The sequence below is a fragment of the Marmota flaviventris genome, chromosome 12 (assembly GCF_047511675.1).
Source record: "Marmota flaviventris isolate mMarFla1 chromosome 12, mMarFla1.hap1, whole genome shotgun sequence".
Classification (NCBI taxonomy): Eukaryota; Metazoa; Chordata; class Mammalia; order Rodentia; family Sciuridae; genus Marmota; species Marmota flaviventris.
In genome coordinates, this window is record NC_092509.1 from 84,119,101 (window position 1) to 84,142,182 (window position 23,082).

Below are 23,082 nucleotides of genomic sequence, written 5' to 3' on the forward strand. Positions count from 1 at the left end.
GTGTTATATTTTAATCTTTACAGAATGCTTGGTTCAACAGTTTCATTTTCTGGTTTAGTGCTTAAAAACTTCCTGAGAACATGAGAAAGATACATAGTATAAGGTATGTCTGGACCTTGTAACCATCTTATGATTCCAGTCTTACTGACACTATTCAGATCTTACAATGTCCAAACTCAAACTCCTGTCTTTTATCTTTTGCTTATTAAATCACTTGATACTATCTAAACATTCTCCTTCCACCTCATCGGGACATCTCATGTGGTGCTCTTTACTGTGGTGCAAAGAGCAGTTTTATTTCACAGACTTCTTGCTGGGGACTTGATTAAATACAGCCATTCATTTTGCCATGATATCCAAGGGCATTGTCAATGGATTGTCTTTTTGAAAGCATGTGACCTAATTTGGTTCATATCAAAATCATAAGTGTATTACATATAAGGAGATATGTCTTTATCTGTACCCATGTACAGTAGAACTTCATGCATCTGTAGTGGATTGGAAATGAAAAAGAATAAAACACTGTCCTTCTTCACAAATTGCTTGAGAAATAATACTCTAAAGCATCTTTTTTTTCCTAGATTCCTTTTATGCCTCAATTTCCTTTCTTTTATTGCCCTCTTTAAACAACCAGAATTCCTGCTCTGTCATTTGATTCAGTTTGCTTCATATCAGTATTTTGATTTTCTGTCCTCCCATAGTTCCTGCTTAGAAGTCAACAAGCATAAGCAACCAAACTTCTGTGTCATAGAATGGGTCAGATTTCAAGTTTCCATAAATGTATGTTCAGGGAGCTGAAAATATTCCCTTGCTCTTACAGTTACTGTTTCGTGTTTTTATCTCATTTCCTGTTTTCAAAAGTTTACAAAGCCAATGCATGAAAAATTCCTTAAAACTTCACAACTGCCTTTCCCAGCCTGAGTTTATTTTTGTTATTACATCCTACTTTTTTCTATTCTATTTGAAGGAGTTCTTTTCCTTTCTGTGCTGGACACTGTTGCCTCACACCCTATCAATATTTTATTCCCTGATTCTTAATATATCTTTCTTTGTTAATTTATTTCCACAAACATTTGAATGTCCTCCTACTTCTCCAATTTTATTTTTAAGAAAATTACCTATATACACTTTCTTCACCCTTTTATGAATTTATCCTTAATTATCATTAGAAATCTTTGTTTAAACTGCATATTCTTAGGGGTGTTTTTTTTCTCTCTCTTCCCAAAAGGCAGGCAAGTTGTCCCTTTGTGTCTTCCACAATCTGTATTTATTTTCTCTTTACCATTTACTACAGTATTTACTTTGTACTAATACATTTCCTAAACATTTTGCAAGTGTTTTAAATCAGTCATTCAAATCATTTTACTTCACAGTAGTTGTGTGTGTGTGTGTGTGTGTGTAACTGAAAAGAAATGAAATTGATTTCAGGGCAAACTTTCCCACATTCTCTAAGACTTTCCCATTGCATCTTGGGTGTTTGGGTAATTTAGTGATTGTACTTTCATGATCATCAGTGCAATTTAATGACTGCTGCTGCCATTTGTATAACTGGTAGGAAGTAGCAACCTACAAAGTACTTTAAGGAGAGAAAAAAGCCACTAAACTATGTTATCTATTTTAAGTGTTTGGTTAATCAATTTTGGAGTTGTGTAGTTGTTGCAGAGTTCTTTGAAGGCAGTTTGGATTCAAAGAAATAATAATATATGTAGGCAAGTTACTTTACCTCTCTGTACATTTGATTACTCATCTGAAAACTATTTACAACTTTATTTACCAAAGGACTTTTTTGGTGAAGTTTAATTTTATGTATTATTATGTTTGTTGAGGTTTGATTATATATAATATATAATATATATGTTAGATCATAATATATATAATAATGTATATATATATTCAGTCATACATATGTATCAATTAGCATGAAAGCTGAAATATTGCTTGTTTTTACTATGTTACAAAAAAGGCTAATAAGGAAAGAATGCTTTTGGTGAGAACTCAAGAAATTGGAGTTCTGAAGAAAATAACTTCTCAAAAATCTTAAGACTGCTATGTTTTATTAAGAAATATAAAAGAAAGGAATGATAATGAAATTAAGGCTGTTTTGCTCTAGGATGCAGAAATTTGTCTCCCCTTTTGAAAATTTAATTAATATGATCCATCAAAAATTGTAGCATTAAAATAAGTATTTGAGCAATTAGGAAAACACAAACATGCTTTCTACAGAAAACATTACTGATGCAAAATGTCTGTTTTATACAGTTGCTCATCTCAAACTGTTGGATTCTATATATTTAAAAGTTAGATTTGGTGAAATTAACTAGCTTTTAAACGTTTGCTTACATGTACTTTTAGCCATTTAGTGGTTGAATGCCTACCAGTCCTTCAATTGGCAAAAATCTCTGACGTGTGCAAATGTATATGCACACACATATGCTTGGTTATTTTATTAAGACAGAAGGGTCAAAATAAAATGACTTGCTTACTCTGTTATCTGTTTTCATATTAGGAAAAAGAGTCAATTTTCATAGCAATCAACCCACTCATGCTTATAAACAGAATCTAATAAGCAAAGATATAGGACAGATTTTACAACATAATTTGTTCATTTAGTCAATGTAATAAAATTTCCCCCATAAAATTAAAATGAATAATGTTCAATTTTTGAAATTGACCCTGGTTTGTGTTTGTCTTCACAAGGTCTTTTCTAAAGGGTATTTGATGTCTGTAAATCAAAACCCAGAACTGGATTGGCTTAGTGTATGTTCCAGTGTTTACTGCTTTCCAAAGAACTGTTACCTAGCAACTGTGTGGAACAAGCTTGTCACACTTTAAATCATAGAAAAGCTCAGAAAATACTGCCACGAAGACTTTCCTTGGTACCCGAACAGGGATATGAATATGATAAAGGCTTTTGTAAATGTGATTCTTCTGACTTGTTAAAATTATAAATTTTATTTTCCATAAAATAAAAGGGACTTAAAAATGGATTCAGATGCATAAATTTATATCTTTAATTTTAACTGTTTTTAAAACTTTTAAATTGAAAATAATAATAAAAAGAAACCAAAAATCTTACACAATAGTACTATATTAAAATTCATATCCCTGTCAAACTTTTTCCTGTCCATTGAAGTAGTTTCTGTTAAGAGTTTCATGCTCATTCTACTGTAAGAGACAACTTCCCATCATGATAACAAATAACTGAGATAATCAACTTTTAAAGAAAAGAATTATTTTGCCATACAATTTTGGTGATTTCAATTCATTATGGGCTGACCCTGTTACTTTGGGTGAGGTTGCGTATTATGTTGCATATCATATGGGGTGGAGGGAATGCTCTCCTCATGCCCATGAAGCAAAAAAGATAAAGAAGAGACCTATGTCCTACAATCCCCCTTACAAGTATGCTCCTAGTACCTAAAGCCCTCCCATTAAGCCCTACCTCTTATAGCTTCTACCAAGTACCAAGAGTGCCAACCTGGGGACCATGCCTTGAACACATGGATATTTGCAGGACACATAAGATCTAAACTTTAGCACCTACAGATGACTTTCTGGACATACTAAGTAATTCAGGTCTCTATATGAGTATTCATGCAAAATTGAGCATTTTTACGAAATGAAATGTTTTAATTATATAACAATGTAAAAATATTATATTGTTTTGCCACTGGAATTTTTAAAATGTATGATTGGCATTATTCCAAGAGTTTATTGAAATCTATCTTTTTTATTTTTTAAGTAATGCATGATTGTGATGATATATACTACTCTAAAATTCTGGTTAGCATTTTATGCTTATTGTCTACATATGTTTTTTAAAAAGACCTTATAAAGTAGGTGCCATTGTTAATTATATTTCAGAGATAAGGCGAGTTAGGCTCAGAGAGATCATAAATCCTGTACATGGCCTGGCACACCCCATGGTGACACCTTTTGATCTCATGTGTTATGTGTTGTCAACTGGCAGCAGAGGAGAGAGGTTGAAATAAAAACCAATAGAAACTTTAAAAGATAGGAAGGGAATGCAAGATGAAACAAATATACTTTTGGCTTGATAATGCTTTCTTCAACAAAAGAGGGGAAATTTTAAGCCATGAAAAATGGACAGATTTGTTGTATGACAATGAGTTATCTTTCTTTTTGCTGCCTTTTCACCACATAAGTGGTATTCCCAGAAAAAAAAAAAAAAAAAGGAAAGAGTTTAGGGAAAGTGATTTTGTCTACAAAAATTAATTCAGAAGTTGCACACTTTCAGACATAGTCCACCAGGCATCTCCTAGTCATGTGACCACCTCTATCTAAAAGGGAAACTGAGAAGCACAATTTCTACAACAGAGGCTATACATCCAGCTGAATTGTGGTGGGGTGAGGTGAAATAAAAACCCTTTCTACTAAAAGGAAGAAAGAATGGAAATGAGAAGATAGTAATTTAAGCCACAGTTCGAAATCTTTGACCCCCCCCCCCAAGAGTCGATGTACAACTTTAAAAATACTTATATTGTAAACATTTATCTCTTCTCTATAAAAATATTTCAATCATCATCAAAAGCTGTGTCTGGCTCAATGTCCATGATATATGGATAATCCCATCAGATCTAGATGGGGCTCCTAATGATCTGACAATATATACAATCAGTATAGTTGCTAGCTGTTCCCCACTATCACCACCCCATATGGATATACAATAGTAGAGCAAGATAACAGTAATTAAATATTGGTTTTTGGAGAAGTGAAGAATGGGAGGCCCACAGGCATCATTGGTCCATAGCATGTACTATGGCACATGAATCAGGAGTCCCCTAAAGCTGTGTCATAAATGTGTTTATTATCTCCTACTCTGCTTTGTTTGTTCACTACTCTCTAGAGCCACCACTGAAGATGAAGTTGGAATGGATTTTTTCTAGTCCTTTCTGTGTCAGTACTGTGCCCAAATTTGTTTTCTAAGAACTTTCTTTAAATCTGAATTTTGTTGCCACCAAAATTTTGTTGTTCACATCTCCCTCTTGATTGTAATAGTTGTTCCCTTGACATCATCTTAAACAACATGTTTTGGGTGGGAAGGCAACACAGCACTTAATCTGATCCTGGCTACAGGTCTGGCTTTGTTGTGGCTGAGAAATCTTAAAGGGAGGCCTCTGATAAAGGCTCAGAAAAAAGTGTCATCTCCTGTTATTTAGGATCTGGTTCACTGTTTTTAGTTTTGCTAGTGTCCAGATTTCTGGACTCCTGATTAGATTTCTGGATGCAAGTAAACAATGTCTATTTCCTTTTCCTCTCTGCTTACAAGGTTATTAATTCTTACTAGATCATCTCTAGATAGCACTAGAACCATCAAGCTGCTGTCAACATAAATTGGTAATTCTTGTGCTTTCCAGCTACCTCATCTATTGACATTTGGTTTCTACATACAAAGGAAAAACTGTACAGTAGGGGGAAATAGCACTTTCTGTCATGAAGATATTTCTGCTTTATGCATTCATATAATATCTAAATTTTATATTACATTCTTTGTTATAATAATAATAATAATAATAATTATTATTATTATTATTATTATTATTTTGGTACCAGAGATTGAACTCAGGAGGGCACTCGACCACTGAGTCACATCCACAGGCCTAGTTTGTATTTTATTTAGAGACAGGGTCTCACTGAGTTGCTTTTTCTGAGACTGGTTTTGAATTTGCGATCCTCCTTCCTCAGCGTCTCTGTCCACTGGGATTACAAGCGTGCGCTACCATGCCTTGCTGTCTTCCATTTTTAATTGGAAAAATATTTGATAAAAATTGAGGTCCATAACTTGAAATGTCTTAGAAAAGGAAATATAAGTAACTTATATATCTGAAAAAGTACTAGCTCACTGTCACTTTCTCCAACACTGCTTGGTCATATATTTGATGATATTGATGTCCATGAAAATGATTCTTTAAAGCTCTAGATTCATGTTTCTCTAAATTCCCTCCTTTCAGTGTTATTGCCCACTGAATCTATTGCCCATTGAACTGTTATTGCCCATTGAACTGTTCAGAAGCTATTTAATCTTTTATTTTTTTCCAATTAGTACAAATATCCCCACATCTAAATGCAGAAATATACATATATTTTTAAGACCAAGTTGCTCCTTAGATACTTGTATTGTTTTTGATCAGCGAGACATATAGCTTTCCTAATATTTGGAAAAAAAATTGTTGTGCAGTCTGATGTTTTTAGGAATTATTGACAAGGATTAGAAACCCATGGGAACTAGTGAGAGTGGAAAGGGGAGTGGGTAAATAGAGAGAAATATGACTTTAATGAATTAATAAACTCTGACTGTCATATGGCGATGGGAAATGAGGGGTAATATAGCCTGAAAGGATATTTTCCTTTTTTTTTTTTAATTCAGTATACAGGTTACTGGTTAATATTAAAAACATGTTCCACAGGGAAGGGTATATTTAGACCTAAAAGGAGAGCTTTAAAGATATAATCAATTCTATTTTGCAGATTAAGTGTGGGCTCTTTATAATATATGCTAATGAAGATTATTATCCAATTCAATATTCTATCGCAGTCCTCCCTTCATGTTTGCCATCCGTGGAGCTTAAATAGATTTTTTTAAGTGAATGAATACTGATTTTACTGTTTGTCTAACAAGGAATTTTGCAATAATTATATATTAACTCAAACCTAGGACAGTGGTTTTCATTCTATCTGATCCAATGTTCCCTTTTTACAGTAAATATTTTGTAACATTTCCTTTACAGTTTTGCAATGAAACTCAGTAAATATAACTATCTGAACACACAAATTTAAAACAATGTAGCATTCTGTTTATAACATGAGGGAGAATCAGAGGGAATTGATTAATAACAGAGAAGCATGTTTTTCAATATGTAAATGTTCAAGTATAAGTACCCAAGAGAACACAGTGAAAAGACAGAATTTTGTACCATTAAATTGTATCAAGTACCAATGCTGACACTGGTAATATATAGTAATCAAGTATGTTAAATTTATTATTGACATACATACAATGCTAAACAGCATAAAAATTCCTTTATTTACATCATGGTTATGTTCCTAGATAATTCAGTATGTTACTCTAAATCAGTACAAACCATATATTTGTTTGTGGACAAAATTTCTGCCATTAATGATAATGTATGTACTTTTATTTTTAACAGTGGATGCATATCATAAAAATTTTACACAACTATAGAGAAAAGATGTAGGCAAATACAAAAATGGCTACCTGATAGTTATTAGGTTTTTTCCTTCCTTCCAGTTTCTACTGATTATATGAATAAAATATAGAGTTTTTGAAAACTATCTACAACACATCATGATTTTCCCACAGCAATCCCTTTCCCCACTCAGATGCACACATTCATTGAAGTAAAGTGAAAGGAAAGGACCGAATATATTTCTTTGTAACTATGGAAGGAAGAAATTAAGGTAGAATATTTTCAAAGTATCCCACAAACACCATATTTTTTCATCTTCTTTTGCTGGAAAAGATACAGTTTGTGCATTATTGTATGGGAAAGTTAATAATTTTCTGTGGCATTGCGTGTATGGTACTCATACCTTCCAAATGTTCTGTTACAGTTTGATTTTTAAAAATTCTGTTTTGTAGTGAGGCATGGTAGTGCAGGGCTATAATCCTAACAACACAGTAGGCCAGTTCAAAGCCATTAGCAGCAACTTAGTGAGGCCCTAAGCAACTTAAGACCTTGTCTCAAAGGAAAAAATGAAAAGGGCTGGGAATGTGGCTTAGTGATTAAGCAGCCCTGGGTACAATACTTGGTACCAAAAACAAAACAAAATAAAAACAAAAACAAAAACAAAAAAACCAAATTTGTGTCATAACAAATGTACATATTTTTCTCAGTTTGTATATTATATATTCCCATTTTGGTTTGAAATCTATGGGTCCCCTATGGATTGCTATCATATGGATCCACTCTAATAACATTCTGCATTTTGCAGTATTATGACTTTTTTTTAACATATTGGCTATACTTACTCAAAAATTATTTTTAGAAATATTGAAATGATAGTTTAAATGCACTATTCTTTTGCAACTATTGCGTATCCTTCTCCACAACTCAAAATTGTATTTTGAATCTTCTAGGCTTTCCTGTATTAAGTACTTATATAGTATTAAAAATTTTCCTTGAAGATCATTATAAAGATAAGGATAGAAAGAGTGAGAGATGTTGAGATTATTACGAGATCCTTGATAGTATAGAGTGTAAATCCTGAGATATAATTATAGTATATAATTTCTTCCATGAAATATAATAGACAAAAATATTTAAAGTAAATCAGTTAAAGTTTTATAAAAATATGAACTGGCCTATTTCAAATGCTAAATTATAAAAGAAGTAAAACTAAGTATACTATTTACATAGTCATTGCATTTGCTAAACTATTTTCCATTAACTTGTTTTGTTTCTACCTGAATTGTGTGGTTCTTGTGTTCATTTTATAGATCTGGCCAACAACTTCAGTATTCTATTCCTTAATAGCTAAAACTATTATCTGCTGCTTAAGGATATGCCTTTTCTTAGAATCTCAACAGTGACTCTTTTTTAAAATACCAGGTATAATTGCTCACTTGGGAGGGGAGGATTTCTTTTTTGGTTTTGTTTTTCAAAATAAGAAATACTGTGGAAAATCAAATATCTGGCATCTTGAAGCCTCATTACATTATAATAAAATACACTTGGGCTGAGTGGCCTCATCCCCTATAGATTTAGCCTGCCCCCTCCCATGTGCCACCATCTCCAGCATTATCCGTTGTTGTATGTCACATTGCATTTTAGCTACCAGTTATTATCTTTCCTGGCTTGAACTTATCATCTTTTGAGGTCTTGAGATTAAAGCATACCTTCAATTTAATTTAGAATTAATTTTTATTGATTGATACTGCAGTTGCTTATATAGTATAAAATCTATTATTTCTGTGCTAGGCAAATTATCTATCACATCTTTTAAAAACTACTAAAACCAATGCTGTGTGGTTATGAATTTGGTAAATCAATATGTTTTTAAATCAATACTGTTGTATTGTGTGCTATAAAGTCAATAGAACTAACTAGACTTTACAAATTATGTGATACATTTATCAGACTGTACCTCAAACAGCTTCAACTCACCTCCTTGGTATATATAAGGCTTAAGAAGATTAAGTCCTGTACCAAAAGTTGCCAGTTTTAATTAAGAATTATGGTTAGACTCTCAAGGCCTCCTCCCTCCCACTCACATAACCCACTCTCTACAACTCTCTCTTAGGAAACATTTCTGGGGAAACAAAATTGCACATGTAAAAGCATCTCTGAAACAATTATGTTCATATTGAGACTTTTTGGCATTTTATTTATTGTTTTATTTTTCATTTTAAAATAGTACTCTCCCAAGGTAAATTATTCTAATTTACCTATTTTATTTCAAACAGATCATGTTGTTTGTGAAGAAGAATTTAAATACGCCATGTTAGCTTTAAACTGTATTTGCCCAGCAACATCTACACTTATTACACTACTGGTTCATACCTCTAGAGGGCAGTAAGTATATTTTTTTCTTTAAGATAACGTATTTAAAATAATATAAGTGCAGTTGTGTGTTTTACAACTTTAAAAATCCAACATATATAGTGAGATATGTACCTATATTTGTGTTTGTGGGAATTATTTTCACCTAATAGAAATATGTTCAGGGATTCAAAATTCACAGAAAGTTGAAAGTCATTAGATTTTTTTTTTTTTTTTTTTTTTTTTTTAGTACTCTTTAGATAACTTGTTGCATCTTAAATTCTAAGTCTCTAAATGATTTGTTAGGTCTAGAGTAAGGGCATGGCTCTATTTCAGGAGTAAGAGTTATACAAGTAAAATTTTTAAAAAGGGATTGTAACAATCACTAATATAAGAACAAAGTCAATTTTTTCTCCCTCGGATGTTTTTATGTTAAAGTTTTAATTATTATTTTTTATAGTTTTATAAAATTATTATTTTTTACAGCTTTATAAAATTACTTAATGTAAAATAAGTTGTTTTTTATGCAATTTCTAAGTAGCCCATAGAAATTTAGATCATCTGAACTTTAAAATTTTTACTTATTTACTTTGCTATTTTTATAAAATACAGTTTGACTTGGATGACCAAGGAATCACAGTCACTGTTCTTATTTTAAGAGACAAATGTTACATTGCATTTCACACATTTTCATATTCCTAACAGTATTTTACACAAAATACTGATTTTTTTTCTTATAAATTCTAATTTGTATTTATGGTCATTACTCATTAAATTTGGTAAGTTAATTGATAGTTATTTAAATGATGTGCCAAGACAAGTAAATCTAGAACAAGGAAAACTCTTTCTTGATATTAAACAGTAGATGGAGCAAGTTACTAATATGAAAATAATAAATACCCAGACCTTTTTTTAAAATGGATTTTTCTATCTTTCCTCTAATTGTATTTCTGTTCTGTTGGGAAGGAATGATTTTCCCAGGAGCAGATTCTCAAATTCTGAATAGGAACATTTCCATTCTCTATATTTGCAAGACTTTCATCTGTGCAACGAAAGCTTGTGACAGGATTGTGGATGACATTGCTGCTTCTCTGCAAAAAGTTCACAGCATCTTGATGCAATTTTAAATAAATTCCTAAAAAGCATTTTGACACCAATTAATTGAACAATAGTAGCCCTATCACATGTATTTCTTATTTTTCCCATACCATCTTTATTACAGAAAAATATAACACTGAATATCTAGTTCAACTTCAGTGTCATACATTCATATAAGACAAGGCGCACTGATAATATTTCATACACTCATTACTCATAGACTAAAGTTAAATTACACTTTGCAACTACTAATAAATGATATTTATTGACACAATTTTGGCTGTGAAAAAGATAGTAGTTGACATAAGTTGAAATAGAATTTTGGATCCTTAGAATAAAATTTACCCCAATATACTCAAATGAAATTTGCCTTATTAAAAAAGTGATGTCAAAGATGTTGTTATCACATAATTAAGAACTTCTTTTAGATAAGATTAACCTGAAAATATATTTCAAATCTGTGCCACAGTAAATACTATGGCACACTATACTTTCTTTTTAGCATCTTTATTTAAATTTATTTCCATACTATAATTCCCACAATAAATATGCATCTCAATATTTTTAGTCTATTCATGGAATTTTTCAAGCATCATCACTATTTCCAGAATCCCACAAATAAACCTAACCTTTAGCCATTCCCCTTCATCCCCCCAATCCTTTCAATCCTAGGCAATTCCTAATCCTCTGTTTCTTATAAATTTGCCTTTTCTGAACACTGCACATAGATGAAATCATATAATATGTGTTAATTATATTTTGTTTAGTTGGGCTTCTTTCACTTGGCATATTTTAAAAGTTCGTCTGTATTATACATCCATAGTTCATTACATTTTATAATTTATTATTATTATACTGCAAAGATTTGAGTTTTTATTCATCGGTTGAAGAATATCAGTTGAGTTGCTGTTAAAATTTGTGAAACTTTTTTTGTTTGGACATATGCTTTCATTTCTCTTAGGTATGTATGCCTAAGAGTGGAATTACTGTCTGTGGTCATTCTCTTTATACTCTTTTAGGAACTGGTAGAATGCTTTCTAAATATGCAATTTATTAGGGTTCCAATATTCTTGCCAAAATTTATCATGGTTCCAATTTCCTCATCATCCTCAGCAGTACTTACTACCTTCTTTTTGATCATGAGCATCCTAGTGGGTGTGAAATTGTATCTTGCTGCGGTCCTCATTTGCATTGTCTGTTGGCTAATAGTAATGAACATTGATTTATGTTTATTGGCCACATAATCAAGATATAATGATATACCTTCATATCCTTTGCCCATTTTCATTTTCTAAAATTTTTTGGTTATAGAGTAGTAAGAATTCCTCATACATTCTAGATACAACTACATTCTCAGATCTATACCATCACTTGAATATAAGTAATCATCAAAACAGATCATTTAACATTTCTGTTTTATTAAGAATATTGTTTGACTGGAGTTATTTTACCAACCCTTTTGTTATCTGTTAATTGAGTATACAAGATTCTCTTATTAACAGAACATGTTTACAATTTAGCCTTTCAGCATCTGTAGAAATTAAAAGCTCAAATATATTGATTTAATAATTAGAGAACTAACATGGAAGCTAAGTGAAGCAGTACAATGGGAAAAATGTTGAATGGTCTAGGAATAGCCGTAGGCAAGTTTTGAAACCACTAATTGAAAACAAATCTATACAAAAATATTCAAATTTTTCTATTTAAAAAATTTAGAATGATTTTACCACTTTACTCTCTAACAAATTGTGTTTTGTATCAATAATAATTGATATTCACAAGCAATTGGAGTTGCTTGGTTGATACAAAGAGAAAAAAAGACAATTTATGACTTTAAATTCAACAAGTACAGAAATAAATATAATCTAAAACCTAAAGTGTTCTCATTTTAAAATACACTTTTAAAGTAAATTTCTGTGTAGGGTATAGGTATTTAAAGAAAATAAACATGATTTATGAAACATAATAGACAAACACATCAGGTCTGGGAGATTAAATGATCAGCCCTTCTAATGGCAGACCTGCCTTAGGTCATTGTAATTAATAATGGAGGTACTGATTCTGCTCCAGAATCAGACAGTTTTACATTCTCAATTATTTTCATCCTTTCTTATTTCTTCATGTCTTTTAGCAGGTGGAAATGGGAATTCCTATAGAACATACATATTAATGATGAATTGCCTGCTTCTGTGCTAAAAATTTCTATCTTATATTTTGAAGTCTTTGAGCAACAGTACTCAGATATAGTGTCCAAACTTGACTAGTATTCTTAAGCTCTTACATTTTACTTTCCTACATGTTTACATGTTCATTCCAATTCCAGTTGATGTACAAGTAATAGAGTAGCTTTCATCTGACTTCAAATTACTGTTTTGTTTTTTTTTAATTCACTGAGTGTTAATTCTGTATTTTAAAGCTTCACATTTACCTCTTCCTTTCTTAGATTGGTTTGAGTGTTGATTGCTCTTGATGCTTATGTATCTTATTGTTAATTCAATTTACAATTTGATTTACTTGGTAATTATTTTTAAAAGGTAAGCATAAGTTTACTTTTTAGACACAATTACTATAGGCTGTGAGACATGGGACAACAAAATGGCAACTCTGAGTCAGGCTATTTTCCTACCATTTAGGAAGAAGGAAAAATGATAAGGGGGCAAACTAGGGCTAACTAAGGTTATTTAAAGCTTTCCGTAAAGTTCACTCAGGCCATTTATCTATCTAATGGTATCTCATTGGCCACAACCATGTCAGGTGTTAAGGTCCATTTAAACAATTCTCATACATCAGATATTTTACAGTTTAATCTTCTTTAGTAGAAAAAGACAGGGGGAGAAGTGATTTATGAAACATTTTTGAGTAGTCAATACAATTTTTGTGATTCTGACAGAGAAATGATTATCATTAAAATTAAATATGTATGATAAAAAAGATGTTTTCCAATTCTGCATCAAAGAGCCTTATATTTTTGCATTAAAGAAACAGCAATATTTGAGTATTAAAATATGGACTTGATTTTAATTACATCTGTTAGCAACGTAAATAGTTTCAAATTTAAAAATGTATTTATGCACATAAAACATGCATACATTTATTTAAACTTGGATATTTTCTCTTCTTAAATCATGAGGCTATGTCTCATAGGAATGAAAAGGTAAATCTAGGGATCTTAAGAAGAGGTATATTGTTTTATACAAGTAACAGAGTAGCTGTTATCTCTTAATTGAATATACAAGATTCTGTATTAGCCTAAATTTAACAAGTCAAATACTATTATCATTGCTAGTCAAATCTGGTGACACAAATTGGCACTATTAAAATTTTAAAAATTAATTATATTTGTATTATAGCTTTTCTATTATTATTACTTTTGATACTCCTTTACCTGAACTTTTAATGTTACCTTTCAAAACCAAAACCAGGTATATTATTATTATAAAATGTACCATTCAGGAACTTCTGACATTAAAGCAAAAATTAAAGTCAGACTCTTTGGAAACCACATGTCCTAATCACAAATTAAATTCCTGTTTTTTAGTGTTCATGCTGCAAATGGAACTCATAAATTTAGGGAGGAAATGTGGCAAAGAGGAAAGAACAACAATTTTGGCAGACAGAAATGGTTGACTCACTAAATGCTAAACCCAACTAACATTGAGCAATTACATGTTCTGTTTGACTCTCAGTAACTTTTATGGAACATTGAGATAATAATTTTTAGCTACTCCATTACTTTTTGTGTTCATTTTGCCATTGCTCCTTGAATGCCTACTATGCAACAGCATCATGCCAGATGTTTTACATACAATAAGGAGTACACCAGAAAAAAAAATATATTCCTCCTTTCAAGGAACTTTCATTAGAATTAATGAGACAGGTAATATACCAAAATAAATAAGTAAAACACATACAATGTTTCAGAAGGCCATAGTGCTATAGGGAAAATAAAGAAATGAAATGGTGGAGTTTAAGAATATGACAGTAGGTCCCATTTAAATGATCTAGTCATATTTGAACTCCTCAGGTATATTTGATCAATGGCTTGACCAAATTAAAGTAGTGACCTTATAGGTAACTGTCATATGATTCTTCCAGGTAGAAGTAAAGCAAAACTCTTGAGATGCAGGAAAGCACATCTGTTAATTTGAGGAGCAGGAAGAAGTTCAGTGTAGCTGTAATAGAATAGAGAAGAGACAGATAGTAAAAGTTGAGATGCGAAAGGAAGCAACATGTCAGGCGATGATTTTAGATGTATTTTTAACAGTAATTTCCACCTTTGTTGACTTATTGAATATAGGAAGCAGAGCAAAAAGAAAAGGATGTAGGAGAATGGCATATTTTTGAACTGAGCAACCAAAATAAAATACCATAATACAGATGACCACAGTGAACATTTTTCTTTTTATCTTGGATGAGTTAAATTTAAGATATTTCATTACACTCCTCCAATTTTGAACAGTATATAGGCTGGAAGTAAAGGGGAAGTCTACACTGAAGATATAAATAAAGACATAAATTTGGCTCCCATCAGCATAGGAATAACAAATTTAAGTCACAAAACTGGATGAAGTCAAGTGAGAGATTTCCTGAGGATGATGTAGCCATGCCTCAACATAGTAGGTGGTCTTTAATTCTGTCATTGGCTTTATGAATCTCTAATATGCATCAAAACCAGTTGTCCAATTTGTTGTCAAATTTGAGAATGTGGAAGGAGGCAGAAGAGATGCTTTAAAAACAAACTGGGAAACCCAGACCCGGATGTTGATTTATGATGAGTGAAAAAAAATCCTATGTCTCACTCATGGGTATATTACATCTAAATGAGAATAGTTATGGTCTTAACCAAAGTATGGCAATTATCATGATCATATGAAAGTAAATGTTAGCTACTTCATTGGCCGTTCTTTGAACAATGACTTTAATGAGAATGTAGATATCTGAATGTTCCCAAGTAATAATGGTAATGGCGTATATTTTCACCATGGCCAGTCTTTAAGGCACTGACTTAATATTACAGGTATTAGGATTAAATATGTTTTGAAAAAGATGTCTTATGTACCTGCCTAATTGGAGCTTTTATTCTCAAGTTGAGTTATAGGACCTATAAAATTCTTAAAAGATATGCTTAGAGCAACCTTTCGAACGTATGTGTGGAGAACATGAATTACAATAAGAATGTAAGAAAATACAAGTTATTTAAAGGAACTTAAATGATAAAACATTAGTTGAAATTTTGAAAATAGGTAACAGATTAGTGGTTAACTTGTATAAATGTAAGCAATTAATATATTAAGAGAATGATAAGTCATTAGTAAATTGTTTGCTGAAAATTTTTTATTTTGATTTATAAGATCAAAAACAAAAGAATGTTTCAAATACTAATAAGCTGCTATTCAATACTAATATATATTTTAGGTATTTTCAATGAATAAAAAGATAGGGAAACAATGTTACATTTCACAAATATATACTAAAGTAAAGGTAAGCAAAGTGGCTCTGATATTTTACCAGAAGCAATTTTAAGAAGTTGTAATTTTGTAAATATGTTTCTCAGGGGTGGTTATTTCAAAAGAAGCCCTTCATTAACTTACTGGGCGAGTATGTTATTTTCATCAATGGGATCAAACAGCAGATTTGGGTATTTCTGCAATGTTCTTTGCAAATAGAAATTTAATGAATAACAGTAACTATTAAATTCCATTCATTGTTTTCAAAGTAATTAGTATGTTAAAAATGGAAGAAAAAATGAGAAATTCATGGGTTTTTCTTTAGTTTTAAAACTTTTACTATACTTCTAACTGAATGTAAAGCATTTATAAAGTTAAAGAAATGATTCTGTTCAACTTTCTGTCCTGAGTACTTAAACTAAAGTGAATTTTAGGCTTTCTCAAATAATTATTTTACCAAAGATTGCATAATGGTTTTGCAAAATCTGCAAGCACAGTAAAGACACATTAAGCCAAATGCAGCATAATTAATTTTTTGTGTGTGGTATATAAGTTATGGTTCTGTTATTTCATACAATTGCCAAATTTGTGTTCCATGGTAGAATTAACAATTTTGGGTGGGTGTTGATACTTGTCCTGGAAAATAAAAACTCAAGGAAGATTGGGAAATACTGTGCTAAACTCTGTCTTTATTTTTTAACATTTTATTTGAATTAGACTTATAAAAGAAAGTTACAAGAATAATACAGATAGTTGCAACATACCCTTTCCTTATAGCTACTAATATTGTTACCTTTTATAATCATAGTGCAATTAACAAAAGAAGACTTAACATTGGTGTAATGCCATTGACTAAGTTGTTGATCTTATTTGAATTTCTAAGGTTTCTCTATTAATATATATTTTCTGTTTCAGAATCTTATCCAACAACCTGTACTTTATTCAGTTATTTATCTCTTAGCCTCCTCCAAACTTTGACAGTTTTGTGGATAAGACTGTAGACAGTATAAACCTATAATTTTAATGCATATAACAAAATAGAAACATTAATATAGTCCTGTATCTGTGTGCATCTGGTATAATATATTACATGAAATTCCCTGCTGTGTTTCTGAGGAAGCCTAGAAACAATGACATCCCACTAACAAGGAACACACTTAATGATCAGAAATTGATGACTAAATATCAGTCTCCAATAAAAGGAACCAGGGCTCTTTGGTGAGTTTGTGGATTGCAAGACTGGTGCAAGCAAAATATAACAGTAGGCTGGAAAATCTCATAGTTCCAAAAAACAATTAATTTCTTTTTTTTTCTTTTTAATTGATTTTCTTTTTTAATACATGACAGTGGAATGCATTATAATTCTTATTACACATATAGAGCACAATGTTTCATTTTGCTGTTTGTATATAAAGTATGTTCACACCAATTCATGTCTTCATACATGTATTTTGGATAATGATGTCCATCACATTCCACCATCATTGCTAACTCCATACCCTCCTCCCTTTCCCTCCCACCCCTCTGCCCTACCTAGAGTTCCTCTGTTCCTCCCATGTTCCCCTCCCTACCCCACTATAAGTCAGTCACCTTATATCAGAGAAAACATTCGGCATTTGTTTTTTGGGGATTGGCTAACTTCACTTAGCATTATCTTCTCCAGCTCTATCCATTTACCTGCAAATGCCATGATTTTATTCTCTTTTATTGCTGAGTAATATTCCATTGTGTATATATGCCACATTTTTTAATCCATTCATATACTGAAGGGCATCTAGATTGGTTCCATAGTTTCCAAAGGACTTAAAAACACCATACTACAAAGACACAGCCACATCAATGTTTATAGCAGCACAATTCATAAAAACAAGGAATTTCTCAGAATAGTGTGGATCTTGCCAAATTGACACAAGAACCAAGCTAAAGGAGTTCCTAATGGGCTAAAATGGAATAATTTGAGCTACAAAACAAGTAATGAGAATATTAGATTTCAACCCATAAAATAAAATAAATATCCAGAATTCCATTGTGGTAAACAACATAACAAATAAAGGGTAGAATAGGGATAACTCTTTTTTACTGACGAATTCCAAATTTAAAAAATGAAGAAGAAAAAAAAATTAAGCAAACACTATGGTAATTATTGGGATTCCCCCAGTGTGTACTAATATTAGTGGGTGGAGGTTTAAGGAAAGCCAGAATAATTGTGTGACCTTGACATAATTTTCCAAGATATTTATTAACTATGAAGGCAAATTTTCTAACTTTATAGGAGAGAAACCTGACAAATACCACCTCAAACAAGGAATCAAGGCAAGTATTGTAAATAAAAGACATGTCACTCACGTTACCCTTCCCATGATACACAAAAGACACCAGGTAGCTTCTTTTGTGTTCCTGCTGACCTTTCTATTCATAAGGAAACATCAGGTGCAACTATATTGGATGCTTCTATAATATGATTGATGCTCTTCAACATCAAGGGAGCAAAAGATGAGCAAGGGGAGTTTACAATTTTGCTTTTCAACATTTTACTCAGCTTAATTTGAGGAAGTTTTAAATCCTTTTAGATAGTATTGTGACTGGAAGACACAATATTATGTAAAAGGAAAATAGTTTAGAAATATGTGTTCAGAGAAACCAAAGACCAAGGTAAAACAAAGGCAACAGGTCACTGTGCTAAACCCCACAGCCTGGAACCCACATCTCAGTCGGCACTTGAAGGATCTGGGCTGCACTTGGCAGAAGCCCCTAGTGCTTTCCAGATTGGTAGGTCAGTGACTTCAGATGAAATTAGCCATGAGTACGCCCTTGCTATTATAACCTAACACTCACAGAGTCTCTGGTTTTAAACATTGTGATGAAAGAAAAGGAAAACCCAGTGTCTACCAGCACCAGAAAAAGGACCAAGAAAAATCACTAGGGAGGGAAGGAAGGAAGGAGGTACAGAGAGAAAAAGAGGGAGATTTTTCTCTGCCTTTAGTCCTGAGCTCGTCACAGAGGGCCCAGGGAATCAGCTGTCATGTGGGTGGAAGGGAAAGTTTCTCAAAAGTAATAGGGATTATAATTACCACCCTGACTGCCAGAAAGGAAAAGAAAAAAACGGGTGGGAGAGCATGCTCAAATGAGCTATCTTTAGCTCCCTTGGAAGTTTCACACTCAAAAACTGTGACAGAGGACTATATTTTGTAATCTGGCAAATCTAGTTCAGTCACCCTCCTTCTGTAGGTGGATAAAATAGAGTACCAGCGAAGACGAGAGGCACTTTGATTTCTCCTTAGAGTGAAACACAGACACACACAATTTAAAGTTTTAATATGTTTGATAGCTCTAGGTCAGTAATTGTCACTTGGTGTATAAAACATGAACTCTGTTTGATATAACTTTTAAAAATCTGAACCTCTGACTCCATTAATAGATTTTTGTGTGCTTTTCAGTGGTTTGCATCATATTTAAAATTATTAACAGGCTTTTCCAAACCCCACATCATCTTCCCACCCCTAGTGTCCTATACTCATGACCTTCTGAAAGCATCAAGGTGGACAGATATCCTTTATCAAAGGATGTGTCTGGCTGCATAATGGCTCCCTGCTTCCTTATGTTCTCATGTACTTCTTAGAGAGAGAGTATAGCTGTAAGCTACTCAACTGGTTACAACAGCTGATGTCTTCTGTAGCCAGCTTCCAAGTGAGCCTTATACCCACCATCTGCACTGGTTGTTCTGACGGGAATCATCAGAGCTTTCTTTTGAATGAACCTAGTGAGATCCATCAGCCTCTTAGTCACCCCCGACAGGCTGTTCATTTACATCATCCTGTGTCTCCTTGAGCTCCATAAGATGAATCTTGGGGCTCATATATTAGCCTAGTAATGGACCCAGGGAAATATAGACACCTTCTATGACAGATTCATCATGTTCTTCTCTGTGTGTGTATTGGTGTGTGTATGTAGGGGGTGGGTTCTATGGTGACTGTCATTTGTCTGCATCAATTGGTTCTTTATCCTGCTTCATACCTAAACCTAGGCTGCTGTTCAGCAAGCTATATCTTGGGAAGGAACTTTGGAACTTCCTGCTGCTCAGATTCCTAAATAACATGAAAAGGCCTTTTTCATATTTCCACTCCATGCCTTTCCATCTCTTTTACCAAGTGGTGTGACTTTCACTGCGTCAATAATCTACACAATTGCTGAGGTTGTGGTTCAGTGGCAAAGCACTTGCCTATTATGTGCGAGGCCCCAGATTCAATCCCCAGTACTGCCAAAAAAAGAAAAAGAAAAGAGAAAGAAACTACACAATTGTTCACATTTGTCCTTCTAAAACTTTTTTACCTCACCTTACTCTTCTCTAAATTTCATGGATTTTTTTGGCCATAGTATTAGTGTGTTACATATATCAGACAATAATACCACTAATTGGGAAGCTTAATCAACGGAAATTTATTTTCTTACAGTTCTGGAAGTTAGCAGTCCTAGATGAGTGTTAGGTTTCTCCTGAGACCTTCTCCTTGGCTTGTGGATGGTTGAATTCTTACTGTGTCTTCACATGGTGCTTTCTCTATACACCCACATCCCCTGATGTCTTTTGTGTGGCCAAATTTCCGCCATTTATGAGGATACATGTCAGATTTGATCAAGGTTCACTTTGATAATCCAATTTTGGCTTACCTATTTCTTTATAGGCTGTATCTCCAAATGCAGTCACATTCTGAGGTGCTGAGGGTTAGAGTTTCCACATAAGAATCACAGGTGAACCCAGTTCAGTCCATAACACTGTGGAGCTGGAGATACCATGGGTTCTACTAGGATACCTTATTCTACAAATTGTTCTTGATTTCACCATGTAAACACTTCAGCTGATTCTATAGATGCCTGCTTCTTTTATCAGGGACATTAAAAGAAATGATATTGTCCCAACATTCCTGGTGGTCTTTCTCCATTTCTTCCATGGCAAAAAAATCAAAACCACAAACAAATCAAAAAAGTACTACAAGATGGAGACCTGAATGAAGGTAGTTATAAGAGAGGAAATGAATGGTACCTGTCTTCAATTTACTCTTATTTTTCTTTTATATAAGCTAACATTGTCTGAAATTCTGCATAGAAATGAATTTTATTATGTGTTTCTTAAAAATCAGTGTGACTACCTAAGAAATCTTTTCCTAAGCTCACTTAATGGAAAACCCTTCTACCAGAAAGGTTCAGGTAGAAGGGTTTTCTATTAAGCACATTTTGAGTAATCTGTTTACTGCTCTGGCCTGGCAGTCTTCTGCTAGGACAGCCTTTAATAGCTCAGCACTCACTATCAAATTAGATCTAAATACTTCCCTTTTATTTTTTTAAGGCTCACAATGCTGTAGTACTAACTTATTTTTGTATCCTTATCTCCTGTGATTCTCTTATATATAGCATGTTCTCCAAATAACATGATCCTAAATATACTTCGTAGTTTCCGCCTTCGACTTCTTTTTAAAATGTGGTTCTCTCTGCCTTGAATTCATTTCTTCTACTTTCTTAGAAGATTTTGTTAAGTCAAAAAATCTAGCTCTTCATGAACATTTTTTTAAACTCCCCAATTTAATGTGATTTCTTCCTTATAGGAACTTGCATAGAATTTTATTAGATTCTACCAGGGTATGTATTGTTATATTTCATGTATTTATTTTTTTTTTGTAATTGTATTTGTATTGTAATTTAATTTAAGGTAGAAAATGTGTCTTGTACATTTTATTCATTCTGTAGTTCTTTCCATAATGTAGATATTCAATTAAGAGTTAAAGGAAGTAAAAACTACACTAAAGAGGATTCTTTGAAGCTTGTAATTCAAAGTATTTTATGACCCACATACATATATCTGCTTTCCCTCATGAGACTCCATTGAAATAATCACAAAGAAATAAAGAATCATAAGCTTTCATCAGTGAAAAATAAGTGAAAGCCATGGGAGATTTCAATGAATTTCTGAGAGGTGAAAAGTAAATAAAAAATTTCTGGCAAAACCCCTATCCCAGAATATGCTTAGGAGATGATACACTAGGACAAACACCAGCCTCCACTAGGACTCTGGGGTGCAAGATTTCTACAAAAAGAGAGCAAGGATTAATTAAAATTCTGAATGCAGAACAAGGAGTTTTCACTGCTCCATTATCTACGGTACCACTTCCTGATATTTATATCTAGTCAGGAATTTATTACTGGAAAAAAATTAAAATTTTTGTAACAGAAATTTTTAAAAATGAAGTATACACTAGCAGATAATTTGGAGTTAAAGTTCAACCCTCTGTAATCAGATGGGAAGCCCCATGCTAAACAGACCAATCCCTTCCCACTTACTCTAAGGTGAAACCTGCCATTTAACAAATTATATTAAGGAAGAACAGGATCCATTTAATATTCCTATATCTTGTTGTCTGAATTTGTACATGTGACTCTTGTTAATTGCTAAAAGTCATCATGCAGAATGAAATAAGGGGAATATATCCAATTCAAAGGAAAGCTACTACTTCTAGTTATAATGGAATTGTTTGGGTTTCATAGGGAAGATTTGGTCTTTTATATTCACTAGTAAACAGTTTCTTTAGAAAGTAAAGACTCTATCATTTGGAAGGAGAAGCAAATATATATTTTGGAAATCAAGAGAATTTCAGTAAATGAGGACAAAAATACATTAAAAGAGATATATTTCAAAAGTAGAGACATATAGGTAATAGCTTTAGAAAATATTGAAGGAGTTATAGAAGGATTGTAGTGGTTGTTAAAAGGACAAAAGGCTATAGATATATTCAATTCATTTGTTTTTTAATTTGTACAAAATTAACTACAATTTCTGTTTATATGTTTGTAGAACAACTGCATTTTCTAAATTTTGAGGGAATAAAAGGGGCCTTACCAAATAAACCCACAAACAAAAATAGCTCAAAATTAGCATAATTATTATTGTTAGAGTAAAAAATAAAAAGAGAGTCATGGTGGAGAAATATAAGGAAAGGCTTACTGAAATTACAAAGTGATGAAATTTA

General features: G+C 32.4%; 1 protein-coding gene across 3 annotated transcripts in view; it reads left to right on the forward strand.

The window, feature by feature from the left end:
* The window catches only part of Kcnt2 (potassium sodium-activated channel subfamily T member 2), a 360,854-nt gene that overhangs the window by 223,027 nt on the left and 114,745 nt on the right, over positions 1-23,082 (forward strand). For all 3 annotated transcript variants that reach the window (XM_027948819.2, XM_027948820.2, XM_027948821.2), the window contains exon 14: positions 9,446-9,554. In XM_027948819.2, coding sequence (XP_027804620.1) covers positions 9,446-9,554 — 109 coding nt within the window. The remainder of the gene's footprint in view (positions 1-9,445; positions 9,555-23,082) is intronic.